The sequence below is a fragment of the Zophobas morio genome, unplaced genomic scaffold (assembly GCF_036711695.1).
Source record: "Zophobas morio isolate AGI-343-1 ecotype UQ-CSIRO unplaced genomic scaffold, CSIRO_AGI_Zmor_V1 ptg000021l, whole genome shotgun sequence".
In the NCBI taxonomy this organism is placed as follows: Eukaryota; Metazoa; Arthropoda; class Insecta; order Coleoptera; family Tenebrionidae; genus Zophobas; species Zophobas morio.
In genome coordinates, this window is record NW_026972126.1 from 12,090,659 (window position 1) to 12,107,154 (window position 16,496).

The 16,496-nt window shown below is 32.2% G+C and overlaps 1 protein-coding gene across 1 annotated transcript; it reads right to left on the minus strand.

Moving 5' to 3' along the window:
- Positions 1-41: 41 nt before the first annotated feature.
- Positions 42-9,911, minus strand: LOC135132192 (uncharacterized). The gene is made up of 3 exons (XM_064060190.1): positions 9,739-9,911; positions 873-1,064; positions 42-806 (listed from the first exon to the last, which is right to left on the minus strand). Exons 1-3 carry the CDS (start codon positions 9,800-9,802, stop codon positions 616-618), a joined length of 447 nt encoding a protein of 148 aa, XP_063916260.1. The 5' UTR covers positions 9,803-9,911; the 3' UTR covers positions 42-615.
- Positions 9,912-16,496: the final 6,585 nt, after the last annotated feature.

The following is a 16,496-nucleotide window of genomic DNA, read 5'->3' on the forward strand; positions in this document are numbered from 1 at the left end:
ATTAATCTAACCTCAATTTGATGGGGGCGCCGGGTAAAGAGTTTCAAAATCAATGTTTTTATTGTTTTCTTAAGATTATAGTTGTGCATCTAAAAATAATATAACAGTAACGTTAGTCTATCATTATGATTAACAATCTCGTCAAATTATTTATAGATATAGTTTTGGCAGTAAATTATTTACATCTAACGTCCGTTGAAGCAACCGAATAAAACAAATCAGGTAACTAATCTACAAACCGATTCGGTTTTTCTAAAGTGGAACTAACGAATTGATTTAAAATTTGCTCAATAAGGGACGCGGTCGGATGGAGATGACAATACACCCTAAAAATTCTCATAAGTCACTCTAAATTTTAAATCATTTTGCAGTTAATGACCCTAATAACAGTTTTAAATTCTACTACAAGACATGATACTGTTGCTTGTTAACGTTGTGCTTATTCATTTAAACGGGTACCTATCTTGTAAGTATTCAACAGACACTATAAAAAAATCCACACCGAAAACTCCTCGAGCGTTAGCAAACTGATTGGTAATTACATTTATTATAAAAATTTTGTTGTTGTTTGAGACAAATGAGCAAAAAAATTAACTCCCAACAACTAACTACACCTCACAGATGAATAGCTAATAGGCCTATCAGTAACGCTAGAGAAGCATAAACCGCACTGCTGCTGTTGCAGCCGTCTTCTTCACAAGCACACACTTCCTGCCGCCCTCCAAAGCCCGACCTGTGGTAGCACTTGTTCTTGTACTGCGAGTCGTCCCAGCCGCAGGTTCTTATGACGCGACTCTCCGGTTGCACTGCAACGACACAAATGATCATGTTTCCGCTTTAACTACCAGTTACAGATTTTTCGCTAGACTTACGTCCATTTACTTCAAAATCTATGACTTGTTTGATTTTTCTGCACAGTTTGTACTTCGTGCCGCTTTCCGCCCCCAGGGGGCTGCTCTTGCTGTCGCAATCCGTCTCCAAATCTGTCTTGTATTTCTCGATGTCGTCGTCGCTACACCGTTTGTCGTTGACGCTGTTGCATTCGAAACATTTGATAGCGTTACCTAGGAAGGAAGTGAGTCAGATTTAAGTACGCTTAAGTTGGATAAGTGTTATTGTGTCATGAGGAGAATGAGGACGGAAATTTTTCGTCTAGGCTAATTTAAGTGGTTTGACACGAATTTTCGGGCTGAAAAATGCTGCTTCTGTTGGGGTAGGACTCGAGATTGAGGACAAAATAATATAGTTTTGGTCGAGATTATGTGACCAATTTGTAACAGGAAGAGGCTGCTAGGTGGAAATTGGATTATGTAACGTTTGGACAGCTGCAATGATTCGCTCACATCATATAATCTCTGCGAGAAAATATAATCTGATAAAATTTCTGCGTTTTGTTTTACTGTGTTTTTTTAATAACCAGTTATTAATAATTTTTTGAGATGACGTCATCATTTTTGCGGAAGGATTGAATAATGTCTTACCAAAACTTAAAGAAATAGTTTTGTAAGTTCTAGAACAAAATTTTAGTGCATAAGTTTAATTTTTTGTAAGCCTTAGGAAAATTTATCTTTATTAATAAACTTAATCAAGTGAAACAAAGTTGAATATTAAATCGAAAAATCAAACGAACCACTTGTTTCGTTTGATAGTTATTTTTTCCAAGAGTTCTAATTTCCCAGACCTTACCTGTCTTGAAGAATTATTGATTCCAAGCAGGTTCAAGAAATGTATGTATTTAACGGACTTTTGTATGAAACAGAACATTTTTCGATTCAACGGGCAATTTTTTCAGCAGCCAAGAGAAAAAATAATGGCCTACTCAATGTCTCCCTTTATGGTCGGCCTCTTTGATACCTATATAATTTATAAAAAAAGTTAAAGAAAAATTTGAATACTGTTCCAGGATGGTTGAAGTATGTATGTGGACGACGAGTTATTATTATTATTTTAGACGAATATTTTCAAATAAACACGTTAGTATTAACTTCAGTAAGTAAATTTAAGAAATTAATTCCTTATTCATCTGGTTTCAAAAAAAAAATGGTCTACGGTATTAAATCGAACTTCCCTTGTCTCTGGAATACAGCTTAACAAATCTAGATGCTCCAAAAAATGTTAAAATTTAATTGTGTAATTTTTTTCTTATGATAACTCCTACAAGTTAAAACAAAATATGTGTGAACTGCTAAAGTACAGGTACAGGTAAAAGTAAAATACAGAATGCATAAAGTACAACATTTAGAATTTACGAAGTACGACGTCCAACTTTTCAAATTTATAAAGACGGAGTTCGGAATGTACAAAGTACTGAACTGAACATTTTTTAAGTACCACGTTTATAATGTTCAAAGTCGTGTGTCGTTTGTACAAGCACACACACTAAACGGTACATTATTAAATAGACAAGTCTATGTTCGACAAAAATCATAAAAATCAAATTGATGTTCATTTACAGAAACAAAATATCGATTTAGATAGATAGTCTAAAAAATTGGTCGAGGAACTTCCCTACAGTTTTTTGTAAAAATTACAAAGTTTGGTTTTGCAAATTTTTTTATGAATTTTTTTCATAGGTTAAAATAAGGATAACTATGTAATGTTAAAGTAAAAGTAAAGAAGCGTCCTATGTTTCAAATAAAGAGTAAAGGACACGTATGTCAATTTGGGTAGGTGCAGTGTAATACTAATAATAACAGCATTGTATTCCCAAATTTTCGGCAAAGTGAAGTGAGCTTCATTTTTTTTTTCATGAGTTACTCTGCATAAGCAGTTTTAAAAAATATGAATGGAATGATAAATCACAAGTATGAACTCATCATATTTTACACATTTTAGATAGGATTTATTTGGACAAATTTTGAGATGACGTCATTAGATTGTGATTGACGATTTACCATGTTTCCGGTAACCTTAAAACGTTTGCAAGGTTTCAGGGTATTGGGTTTTGCAATTTCAAAGTTAAATTGTAAAATGTTGTACAATTTAGATTTTTTTTTACAAAAATCTGAGTACTTAGGGTAAAAAATCAACACGGATTCATGAACTACAAGTGGAAGAGTATGTTATTTTATAAAATTTAAATAACATTTACTATTGTATGAGTTGGAGATGATGTCATATCATCGTTGGTGGGGACAACCAGAAAAATTTTGCTTAGCGTTTTACCATCTACATGCAAAATATACACACAAACGTGGTTTAGAAGACTCTGTGTCTAATAAAAATCGACACAGACGCGGACAGACGGCAGACAGACAGACGGAAACGAGAGATCTATGTTTTCGTATTCTAGGGGTCACGAAAGGTCGGGAAAACGTAAAAGTAGCCAGTTGCCCAATGGACTCGATTACAATACTTTCTTAACATATGCTCGAGAAATAAAAATTGGTCGAACATTATTTCGACAGAACTTCCCCCACCCTCGAAGTACAACCTACAAATCCTCATTCTTTGAAAAAGTTTACAATTTGATTTTTTACTTGTGATACATAAAAAATATAGATAATAGCAAATTCCGAAGGGGCGCAGTCCGGAGACAATATGAAATATATAACCAACGAGAATAATACAAAATTTGACAACAATCGGTCCAGTAGTTTCAGATGACAGACAGACGGAAACTGGATTTTTTAAACTATATAACTACTATATGGTAAAAATAGACAGATTCATAAACTACAAGTATAAATAATGTATGCTATTTTATGAAATTCAAATAACATTTGCACTGCATGAATTTGAGGTGACGTCATCACATTATGGTAGGGATGAATAGACAAATTTTGGTTAGCGTTTAACCGTCTACAAGGTATTCCTAAAATATGTACGTAGAAAATTTGGCAACAATCAGTCTAGTAGTTTCGGAAGTTATCTGTCTAATAAATATTAACACAAACATGCAGACATACGGAAGACAGACGGAAACGTCGAGGAAACATGAAATTTGCCGTTGAGGATATTTTGACCAGATTTCTACTTACCGCACTTGAACATTGTTTGTATTGAAATTTATTGAAAATTAATTAAGGCATTAGACATCTGAAAATATCTTTTGGAAACCTAGAAATATTTAAGAACAGGGATGGAGCATTCAAAATGGACGTTTTATTGTGTAATTTTTTCTGGTGCTGTGGGTGTGTGTAATGTGTTGTCTGTAAATAAATAATTAATAATAATATAACATGCATCTATATCAGAGTTGCCAACTGGGCTTACTTTTGTTGTATTTCTTTGTTATTATTTTCGGTAAAAAAAAATCGATACGTCGCTATAAAATAAATTTAAAATAGGAAAGTGGAATTTCAGGTTCCTCTGGACTGTTTGAATTGATATTGTTACCAAATTCCCCATTATTTTGACTCTCGCAATAAAAAATATAGTATAACCTCGATAATCCGAACCTACGATTATCCGAACATCCAGTAATCCGAACAGAGGCTAGTTGAAGTCGATATCTCTTTAATCCGAACAAAAACCCTGCAATCCGAACTGAACTTGAAAACATGCACTTACTTTCAAACATGACGCAAGATCTTTCTGTACGTGTTGTATTGAATTTTTTGTAATTTTTAAAAATTGTGATATTTTAATGCACTGAATTAATTATCTAATTCTGGAAAAAAGGTTGAAGTTATTAAAGAAATGAGACCGGAAGTAACTTCTGCGCTCCGAAATCTACAAGAAAAAGTATTTAGTTAAATTTCGAAAATCGGTCGAAATTTGCTAGTACTTGCCAAATAACCTACCTTCTAAGAAAATAAAAGGCAGGTGGGCCAGCCTACTCTTCTAAAAAAAGGTATTAGCCCCGCCCACCCTCCTTTTATTTTCTTAGAAGAGTGGGTCATCTCTCAGCTGCCAAAATCAGTTTTATTTTAACAAGTACTAGCCCCGCCCACCCACCCTTTATTTTTTTTAGAAGAGTGGATTATCTGCCAAAATCAGTCTTATCTTGACAAGTACTAGCACCGCCCACCCACCCTTATTTTCTTAGAAGTGTGGGTTTTCTGCCAAAATCAGAGAAAATCATACTTGCCAAGATGAGATTGATTTTGGCAGATGACCTACTCTTCTAAGAAAATAACGGGTGGGTGGGCGGGGCTAGTACCTTTAGTTAGAAGAATCATTTGCCAAAATCAGTTTTATCGTAGTGAGAGGTGTTCAAATATATTTGTGAAACTGAACCGTATAATCTATCTGAATTTCTTGTTTAATTGTAGTTTGTTTATTTTGTTATGTTATATTGTTATGTCATTTACAATGTAAATTTCATCTTTTGACGTGTCTCGTGTTCTAATGTATTTGATCATTGTAGACAAATAAAACTTACTTACTTACTTACTTACTACAGTTTTTCGATTTTTCAACTTTCGAATTTTTCAATTTCTCACTTTTTAGATTTTCAATTTTTTGATCTATCTTTCGATTTTTGATTTCTTTGGGCAACTGAAAAAACATTCGATTTTTTAATTTGACAATTTTGGCAGTTTTCCGATATTTCAATTATGTATTTGATTTTTAAAAATATCGAGAAAATATATGTTTATTTTTTTTTATTTTCGATTTTTGATTTTTTGTCACCGAATTTTTGGAAGGGAGTAAAACGTAATTTTGATCAGCGATTTGCCATGTTTACCGTAACTTTGAATCATCTGAAAATTTTTGAATTTTTCGATCTTTCAGTTTTTGGATATCCCGATTATACAGTTGTACAATTTTCCGATTTCTCACTTATCTCATTTTTCAATTTGTTATTTTTTGTTTTAATTTTTTTTTATTTTTAGCAAGTGCTAACCCCACCCACCCAGCCTTTATTCTCTTAGAAGAATAAGTCATCTGCCAAAATCAGTCTTATCTTGGCAAGTACTAGCCCCCCGCCCACCCTCCCTTATTTTCTTAGAGAATATGTCATTTGCCAAAATCAGTTTCATCTTGACAAGTACTAGCCCCGCCCACCCACCCTTATTTTTTAGAGGATATGTCATTTGTAAAAATCAGTCTCAAACTTGCCAAGATAAGATTGATTTTAGCAGATGACCTACTCTTCTAAGAAAATAAAGGGTGGGTGGGCGGGACTAGTACCTTTTCTTAGAAAGTTAGGTCGTTTGTCAAAATAAGTCTTATTTTTTTGACAAATACTAGCCTAGCCCACCCGCCTTTGATTTTCGTAGAGGGTAGGTTATTTGGCAACTACTACCATAGTGTAAAATTTCAAAAACATTCTATTTTTTAATTTTACAATTTTGGCATTTTGCGATTTCTCAATTATGTATTTGATTTTTTTAAATATCGAGAAAAAAATTTTTAAAATATTCAATTTTTGATTTTTTGTCACCGAATTTTTGGAAGGGAGTAAAACGTAATTTTGATCAGCGATTTGCCATGTTCACCGTAACTTTAAAACATCTGAAAATTTTGTTTCTAATTTTCAATTTTTGGATTTTTCGATTTTTCAAAATTTCGGTTCGAATAGATTTGTTCTTTTAGTTAAAAAATCGAAAAATGCCAAATCGTGAAAAGTAAAAATGTTAACTTGATAACTTGAAAAATTAAAAATCAAAAAATTCCAAAATTGTAAAGTTAAAACTTGAAAAATCAAAAGAATGTAATTAAAAAGTGCAAAATTATCAAACAAATTATCAAATGAAATTTTCCAAAGTTGAAAAATCAAAGTACTAAAAAAAATGAAAACTGGAATTTCAAATTCGATTTCATAAGATGTTTTTTTTTCAATTTTTCGATATTTCAGTTTTTGATTTCCGATTAAACAGTTGTACAATTTTTCGATTTCTCATTTATCCAATTTTTCAATTTGTCATTTTTTTTTTATTTTTAAGTTTTTTTATTTTTAGCAAGTACTAGCCCCCTCATCCAGCCTTTATTTTCTTAGAAGAATAAGTCATCTGCCAAAATCAGTCTTATCTTGGCAAGTACTAGCCCCGTGCCCACTTTCCCTTATTTTCTTAGAGGATGTCATTTGCCAAAATCTGTTTCATCTTGACAAGTACTAGCCCCACCCACCCACCCTTTATTTTCTTAGAAGAGTGGGTCATCTGCCAAAATCAGTCTTATCTTGACAAGAACTAGCCCCGCCCACCCACCCTTATTTTCTTAGAGGATATGTCATTTGCAAAAATCAGTCTCATACTTGCCAAGATAAGATTGATTTTGGCAGATGACCTACTCTTCTAAGAAAATAAAGGGTGGGTGGGCGGGGCTAGTACCTTTTCTTAGAAAAGTAGGTCATTTGTCAAAATAAGTCTTATTTTTTTGGCAAATACTAGCTTGGCCCACCCGCCTCTTATTTTCTTAGAGGGTAGGTTATTTGGCAAGTACTACCATAGTGTAAAATTTCAAAAACATTCGATTTTTTAATTTTACAATTTTGGCATTTTCCGATTTCTCAATTATGTATTTAATTTTTAAAAATATCGAGAAAATAGATGTTTATTTTTTCAATTTTGGATTTTTGATTTTTTGTCATCGAGTTTTTGGAAGGGAGTAAAACGCAATTTTGATCAGCGATTTGCTATGCTTACCGCAACTTTAAAACATCTGAAAATTTTGTTTCTAATTTTCAATTTTTGGATTTTTCGATTTTTCAAAATTTCGGTTTGGATAAATTTGTTCTTTTAGTTAAAAAATCGAAAAATGCCAAATTGAGAACTTGAAAAATTAAAAATCAAAACATTCCAAAATTGTAAAGTTAAAAATTGAAAAATCAAAAGATTGGAATTAAAAACTGCAAAATTATCAAACAAATTATCAAATGAAATATTCAAAAGTTGAAAAATCTAAAAACTAAAGAAAATGAAAACTGGAATTTCGAATTCGATTTTATGAGATGTTTTTTTTTCAATTTTTCGATGTTTCAGTTTTTGATTTTCCGATTGTTGTACCATTTTCTAATTTATCCGATTTTTCAATTTGTCATTTTTTGATTTTAATTGTTTTTTATTTTTAGCAAGTGCTAACTCCACCCACCCAGCCTTTATTTGTCATCTGCCAAAATCATCTTATCTTGGCAAGTACTGGCCCCCCACCCACCCTCCCTTATTTTCTTAGAGCATATGTCATTTGCCAAAATCAGTCTCATCTTAACAAGTACTAGCCCCGCCCATCCACCCTTTATTTTCTTAGAAGTGTGGGTTTTCTGTCAAAATCAGTCTTATCTTGAAAAGTGCTAGCTCTACTCTTCCAAGAAAATAAAGGGTCGGTGGGCGGGGCCAGTACTTTTTGTTAGAAGAGTAGATCATTTGTCAAAATGAGTCTTCTTTTGGCAAATACTAGCCTGGCCCACCCACCTTTTATTTTCTTAGAGGGTAGGTTATTTGGCAAGTATTAGCAAATTTCCACCCATTCTCGACAATTTAATTTGGATTAACGAGGTTATACTGTAGAGCCACATATATATTGAAACTATGTTTTTATCTTTTCTTATGATTAAACAGTACTGATGCATTGTTTTTTTGTTTGTAACAAAAACAAAGGTATTTATTTACGCCACTAGTGAACTGAAGTTGCGAATTATCGCATTTAAATTATTTTTGAAATTATACAGTTTCTTAGAAATCCGAAATTTAAAAAAATGTTAAAATATTTAGAGTACGTTCTTCCGCACAAATGATTAAAATCTAAGTTCCAAATACAAATTACCATAGTAAACGTAATTATGGTTGATATGTTTGTAATAATTGTAATTGATAATCGTTATTGATTTGACGTTCTCATGTACTGCATTTTATAACAAAGTTTCAAATCTGTTTTAAACTAATGTTGTTATGGTAAAAAATTTAGATAGTAAAAAAAACTGATGTAAGTTCACTTTAAGGTTATCTTAATTAAAATTACAACCGCGATTAACAACATTTTACATTGTATCAGACGTTGCTATTTTTGTTCGTAACATTCTTTAAAAATGCACATACTTTACAAAAACTGATTACTCTGTAATATAATTTCACTATTATGTGACACTTGAGCAAAGCATAATCATCACTAAATAGTTATATAACAAACGAAGCTTGCAGTTATATTAGTTATATTTCTTTAATCCATATTTACCTAATGAAATCATGAGAAACCGAAATCGACAAAGGGCTTACAAATTTGATAATTTTAAAACACACCTGTTATGTGGTTTTACAAAATGTTTGTCGGTTTGGGTGTAACTATGACCTTTATGGTGAAATAGAGCTAATACGATTCTACAATATGAATGGACTTTCGAATAAAGAAACCACTGTATTACTACATAAAAACAGAGATAATGATATCGTTAGTAAATACCACAAAGAAATAAACTAAAATTATAAATAAGCAGTCTTATCAGTTACCACTAAATGCGATTCCACGTTACAAAGCCAACAAACCGATAATTTCAATTTCTAAAACTTTTCAATGATCCTCTATTCCCAAATGGTACAGCTTATTGATCTCCAAAACGCGAATTGCGCATGCGCACGCACCTTACTTTTTAAATTAATTATCATTAATGCAAGTGAATGAGGCTTAATTACATTTTTAAAACACACTCTTTTAATTAAGTTACGTCGCCACGAATCGATTTATGGATGAAATGAATTTAAATTTTAAAGGATTTATGATTAACCTGTCATACAGGATTATGTAACAGCAATGGGTCCAAAAATGATTTATTTTCAAATTTGTGATAGGAATTTTCACCCGAGAATTAGATTAAAAAATCGTTTGGAGCGACGATAAGGTTCCATTTATACTTACTTGATTTGAAATACACTAAAACAATGAGAAAGGATAATCCGATAACGTATTGTAAATGTCCCATTATTGGTTCGTCGGAAAATGGGTGTGAAAACTATAATTAAATTTTTAATAAAATCAAATTTGATGATCACGAAATGTTCGGTGTGAGTTCAATATGAAGACTGAATGCAGCTTCAAATAGGGCCTGCGCGAAACCTTGATCCTAACGGAAAGATTCATAAAGTGCGATCTACGTTTGAGGAAAGTGTTATCCAGTAATGGCCTAGTTTCTGACTTTATTATTAAAAAAATAATAACGGTAATGTGTTCCGAGAGTGCCACTTAGAAATCAATCACATGCATTATTAATCGTAATGATAGTCTCCTCTACTGTGATTTTTCTCATTGATGGACTTAAATATTGAAAAAGTACTTTAATAACTTTGAAAGTTGTTTCTTTCTGTTTTGAAACCGTTTCCAAAAAAATTTAAACACGGTTTTGCGTCATAACTAATTACGTTTGCGCGCGAAATTAGTAAAGTCACGTAGGCACAGCATAATCAACGCCCAAATAACCATATTAAAATCTGCAATGGCTTTAGAGTTAATGAGATGGAAGAGAAGCTCGTAAAAGTCGCGTCTACCCTGTGCGTTTAATTTACTAACCTAATTAGTATTACGAAACCGTTTGACACAATTGGATAATTCGCTATATCCGTCCGAATTTGTTGCAATTGATGAAATAACACATTGGACAACACTGTCCTTTTTTCCGCTTCGCGAAAGAGTGGAAGCGGGGAAATGACGCTAATTTGAATAAACGAGAGCACGAAAAAATTGAATTGCCAAAACAAAACTTTTAGTTTCGTTACGTTGCTAAGTTTGCGATTTTTTATGGCAAAACAGTTTGAATGGGAGACATACGAGGATAGAAAAAGATTTAGACCACGAGTGAGATTGTGTCCTACATTTAAATTGATCGTTGTGCTGATGTAATTTTCAATTAAAATGTATCAAACATTGTTATTCAACGTAACGTAGGAATTAATACAATGTACAGTTGCATGTTTTCCGAAGCTGGAAGAGTATCGTTTTATAGTCAATTAAACAGCAGGAAGCGAAGATAATTATTTCTTCCGTGTTAAACAGCAAGTCTGATTAACCATTAGATGAGAATGGAATTTTTATAGCAGATTCATTTTATTGGTTCCGTTTTTACTTCCCGTAAACTTATTACAAACGTATTTACTAGCGTAAGCTAAGGAAGTATTGTAAAAGGTCCATTTTGGACGTGTCATGACTTCAAGACTACGAAGTAATAGGTGCCCGTTACCGTCTGTCTGTCTGCCATCTGCAGTCTGTGTAAATTTTTATTAGATAGATAATCTTCGAAACTATGTAGTATATGCGTACACTATACTCGTGGTTTATGAATCCGCCTTATAACTTTTCGAGCATTTTTTTCGTCTCTTTTTTGTCATAACTGTTTGTTCCCTATTTGATGCCTCCTTTTATCGCGTTTTTTTCGTCCACTTTTTTTGTCGCTTCTCTTGTAGGTTCTTTTTTAACTTTTTCGTAGGTTTTTTGTCTCCTTATTTGTCGTTTCCACTTATTACATTTTTTAAACCCTTTTTTATCACTTGTATTTTTGTCGTTTTTTGTCGCTCCTGTGACGTGATTGTTTGTTGCCCTATTTGCCGCCTGCTTTTGTCGCGTTTTTTAGTTTATCGCCTTTTTTTTCCTCCTATTTTTATTAAAATTTTTTCATTGCCTTTTTTTCGTTAATTTTTCAACTCTCTTTATATCACCTTTTTTTGTCGCGTTTCTTTGTTTTCTCTTTCTGCCGTTTTGTGGCCATCTTTTCTTTATTTTTACTTCCATCGGACGAATGGCCACTTTTATATTTTCTCGACGTTTTATGGCCCTTACACTACGAAAAAAGTAGCCTCCCGTTTCCGTCTGTCGAGTCACCCCATTTCTTGATGTAATAATGATAAAATAAGAATTATAATATTTACAACATTTTGTTCGATTGGGGTTTAATTAATAATTTTAGTCCTGCCTTGAGAAGACAAACTCAGTCAAATCAAACTATTTTCTAGGTGACATTCTTTCGAAGTATAAACATAAATAAACATTTGAGCTTTAGATAGCTATTACCTAGTGCTGAAGGACATTTATCCAGTTAGTTGAGTGCTATATATTTTACATTGTCCGTACCGCGCAGGGGCGAAAGTCGTAAAATCAAATTTTATAATTTTTTTAGAGAGGTGGATTTGTGAGATTATACGTCATGGATGAGGGAAGTTCTGTCGAAATAGCCTTCGACCAATTTTTTTGTCCTTATTTGTCTTCCTTTTTTTTCAATTTTTTGTCCCGCCGTTTTGTACATTTTTTTTGTGCTTAAAATTATTAATCCATTTTTTATCGTCTTCTTTATACTTTTTTTATCGCCTTTTTTTGTCACCTTTTTGTACCTTTTTTATCGATTTTTTCATCGCTTTCGTCGCAATTTTTTATTCCCTTGTTTTTCTTTTTTCTTATCCCATTTTTTAAATTCCCTTTATTACACCTTCCCCACCCCATCATTTTTTCGCTTATTTTGTTATACACATTTTTTCAATTTTTTTGATTTTTTTGTTCTTTGAAGTGATTTTATTGTTCCCTTATTTTGTCTTTTATTTTTGTGTTTTTTTTTTGTACACGTTATTTTGATTCCCCTTTTAATGCGTTTTTTTTTGTCTATTCTTTTTAATTGCAGATTTCGGGCCGCAGAAGTCATATCCGTTTTCATTTCTTCGATAACTCCAATGGTTATTCCAGAATCGTCCTTTGAAACACTCAAAAATATGCAAAATACCCCAATTTTCGACCAATTTTCAACAAAATTTTCGAAATTTCACTAAATACATTTTCTTGTAGATTTCGGGCTGCAGAAGTCATATCCGCTTTGATTTCTTCGTTAACTCCAATGGTTTTTCCAGAATCGTCCTTTGAAACATTAAAAAATATGCAAAATACCCCAATTTTCAACCAATTTTCAACAAAATTTTCGAAATTTCCCAAAATACATTTTCTTGTAGATTTCAGGCCGCAGAAGTCATATCCGCTTTCAAGAAAATGTCCTTTGAAACATTAAAAAATATGCAAAATACCCCACTTTTCGACCAATTTTCAACAAAATTTTCGAAATTTCACTAAATACATTTTCTTGCAGATTTCGGGCCGCAGAAGTCATATCCGCTTTCATTTCTTCGATAACTCCAATGGTTTTTCCAGAATCGTCCTTTGAAACACTCAAAAATATGCAAAATACCCCAATTTTCGACCAATTTTCAACAAAATTTTCGAAATTTCCCAAAATACATTTTCTTGTAGATTTCGGGCCGCAGAAGTCATATCCGCTTTCATTTCTTCGATAACTGCAATGGTTTTTTTAGAATCGTTCTTTGAAACATTCAAAAATATGCAAAATACCCCAATTTTCGACCAATTTTCAACAAAATTTTCGAAATTTCACTTAATACATTTTCTTGTAGATTTCAGGCCGCAGAAGTCATATCCGCTTTCATTTTTTCGATAACTCCAATGGTTCTTCCAGAATCGTCCTTTGAAACATTCAAATATAAGCAAAATTCCCCAATTTTCGACCAATTTTCAACAAAATTTTCGAAATTTCCCAAAATACTTTTTCTTGTAGATTTCGGGCCGCAGAAATCATATCCGCTTTCATTTCTTCGATAACTCAATTGGTTTTTCCAGAACCGTCCTTTGAAACATTCAAAAATATGCAAAATACCTCAAATTTCGACCATTTTTCAACAAAATTTTCGAACTTTCACTTAATACATTTTCTTGTAGATTTCGGGCCGCAGAAGTCATATCCGCTTTCATTTCTTCGATAACTCCAATGGTTCTTCCAGAATCGTTATTTGAAATATATAAAAATATGCAAAATTTGTCACCCTCTTTTTGTCGCGAATGGTTTTTTTAAGTCATTTTTTACGTTGTTTTTTCTCAGCTTTTTTTGATTTTTTCATCGCTTTTTTTGTCGCATTTTTTTATTCCTTTTTTTCAATTTTCTTATCCTATTTTTCACCCCTTTTTATTATACAAAACTCACTTGTCATACACCTTGTAAAACTTTTGTTATCTTTTTTGACTTTTTTGCCGCTTATTTATGACGAGTTTTTTCCCCTTATTTATGTACGTTTTTTTTTTTTGTTAACGTTATTTTTATCATATTTTTTTATTTTCTTCGCTAATAATTTTTAACTCCCTTTTTATCGTTTTTTTTGGCACCTTTTTGATCGGTTTCTTTTGCCGTTTTCTTTTGTCTCCTTATTTGTCGGATTTTTTTACCTCTTTTGTTCTATTTTAGTCCCGTCTTTTTTGTCTTATTTTTGAACCCCTATTTTTTGCCACATTTTTTTACCCGTTTTTGTGGCCTTGTTTTTTGCGCCTTTTATTATTAATCCCTTTTCTATCGCCTTCTTTATATTTTTTTGTCGTCTTTTTTTTGTCACCTCTATTTACCCTTTTTTTATCGATTTTTTCATCACTTCTTTTGTGGCAATTTTTTATTCCCATGTTTTTTCACCCCATCATTTTTTTCGTTTATTTTGTTATACACCTTTAATTTTTTCGATTTTTTGTTGGTTCTTTGAAGTGATTTTATTGTTCCCTTATTTGTCGTCTCTTTTCGACGTTTTCTTTTTGTTTTTTTTTTTTGTACACGTTATTTTTATTCCCGTTTTAATGCCTTTTTTTGTCTATTTTTTTTTCCTTTTTGTCGTGAATGTTTGTCCCATTATTTACCGTCTTGTTTTGTTGCGATTTTTCGTTCTTTTTTATCGCCTATTTGTGCCTTTTTTTGTCGTTTTTTGTTTCGTTGCTTTTCATAACCCTATTTTTACATCTTTCTTTCTTGTCACATTTTTAATAAATACCATTTTTTATTACTTTTTTTTCTCATTTTTTGTCCCCTATTTATAGTCCCTTTTTGATCACCTTCTTTGTGGCGTTTCTTTCTTTTCTCTTTTTTGTCATTTTTTTGTCCCCTTATTTGTCTTCCTTTTTTATTGAATTTTTGTTCCGTCTTTCTGTCCGCTTTTTCTCAGCTATTTTTATTAACCTCTTTTTATCGCCTTTTTTATGTTCCTTTCTCACATTTTTAACCCCTTTTTATTACCTCTCCACCTTTTTTTCTCTTGCTTCGTTATACACCTTTTTTTTTCTTTTTTTGACTCTTTGGCGCTTTTTTGACGAGTTTTTTCCCTTTATTTGTGTCGTTTTTTATGTCAATGTCATTTTTATTACCTTTTTTAATTGCTTTTTTGTCGCTTTTGTTTATCCTCTCTTTTTATCGGTTTTTTGGGACCTTTTTTTATCGTTTTCTTTCCTCGTTTTTTTTTGGTTACTTTTTTAAGGCGAGTTTTCTGTTGTTTTTTTTACCTCTTTTTTGTTGTGTTTTAGTCCCGTCTTTTTTGTCTTATTTTTGACTATTTTTTTTATCACAATTTTTTGCCACATTTTTTTACCGTTTTTTATAGTCTTGTTTTTGTCGCTTTTTTATCGCTTTTTATTTTCCGAACGTAGACTAAGGAAGTATTGTAATAGGATCCATCGCCACTTTCAAGTTTTCTCGACGTTTCATGGCCCCTACAATACGAAACAATAGATCGTCCGTTTCCGTATGCCTATTGTCTGTCTATATGTGTCTGCAAAACTACCGGACCGATTGTGTGGAATTTAATGAAGTCCCTTCATCATTTTGCGTAGTAAAGGTTACCTAAATTCACACTGTGACTCGTTTTATCTATTTTTTACATACAGAGATTACATAATAAATTAAATTTAGCAATAAATTTTCGATAAAACTTGATTTATTCGATTATACTTAAGAGGCGAGGGAAGTTCTGTCTAGCTAGCCTGACATCAATTTTTTTGTAAAAATAAAAAATAAATCCATCTATGACTGGTGCCTGACGACTGCGAATGACAAAATGGAGGATGTACTATCCAGTATACACTAGTTATCTACAAAAGTGAAATTATTTTAGGCTTGAATTAACCCGCATATAATTCGTTTCATGGAGACTATTACAAAATCATCATGCTTTATGAACTGTTTCAAAGCTCTATTGTGCTTTTATTATTGCCAGAGTAGCTTTATGTAGCTTTCAGGAGTGTGCTTGTCGTTTAGGTGCAAGATAAAACACCCTCTATAGAAAATTCCATACAAAAAAGAATTTACATTCAATCGTGGAAAATAATTAAAAAACATTTTAAGAATAGTTATTTTGGACATTTTGTTATAAAATCATGTCATTAAATTACAACGAAGCTTTTTTAGCTGAATTTTTTGAGTTATATAGGGAAAGTTGTCTATGGAAAATAAAGCCACCACAGTATCGCAATAAGTAGGCCAGGAAAAGAGATGCGACATACAGGGTGATTTTACAAAACCACCTTTATTGACATTGGAGACCTCAACCGCCAAAGGCAAGCGCCAAATTTAAATAGTTGATGCCAATAAAAACCTTGTTTCACTATAATTGTAATTCACATTTCTTCTAGTTAATTTTATTCCTATCGTAGTTACAAACAAACACTGCTGCCAACATAAATTGAGGAGTTCTCAACCGTCATTTAAACTATGACGCTTCTCGATGTTCTCTGATTTTAGTCCGAACGAACCAAACACGCAGTGCGAGCATATACGAATTCGTCCAGTCACGACGTGTCTCTGCGTCGAACAGAATGCGCCAAACATT

Bases quoted from the DNA above. Each gene is read 5' to 3' on its own strand.
- LOC135132192 (XM_064060190.1), bottom strand. From the start codon at position 9,802: ATGGGACATTTACAATACGTTATCGGATTATCCTTTCTCATTGTTTTA. The intron at 1,065-9,738 runs GTAAGTATAAAT...CTTCCTTCCTAG, and splicing joins TTTAGTGTATTTCAAATCAA to GTAACGCTATCAAATGTTTC. The intron at 807-872 runs GTAAGTCTAGCG...GTGTCGTTGCAG, and splicing joins AGATTTTGAAGTAAATGGAC to TGCAACCGGAGAGTCGCGTC.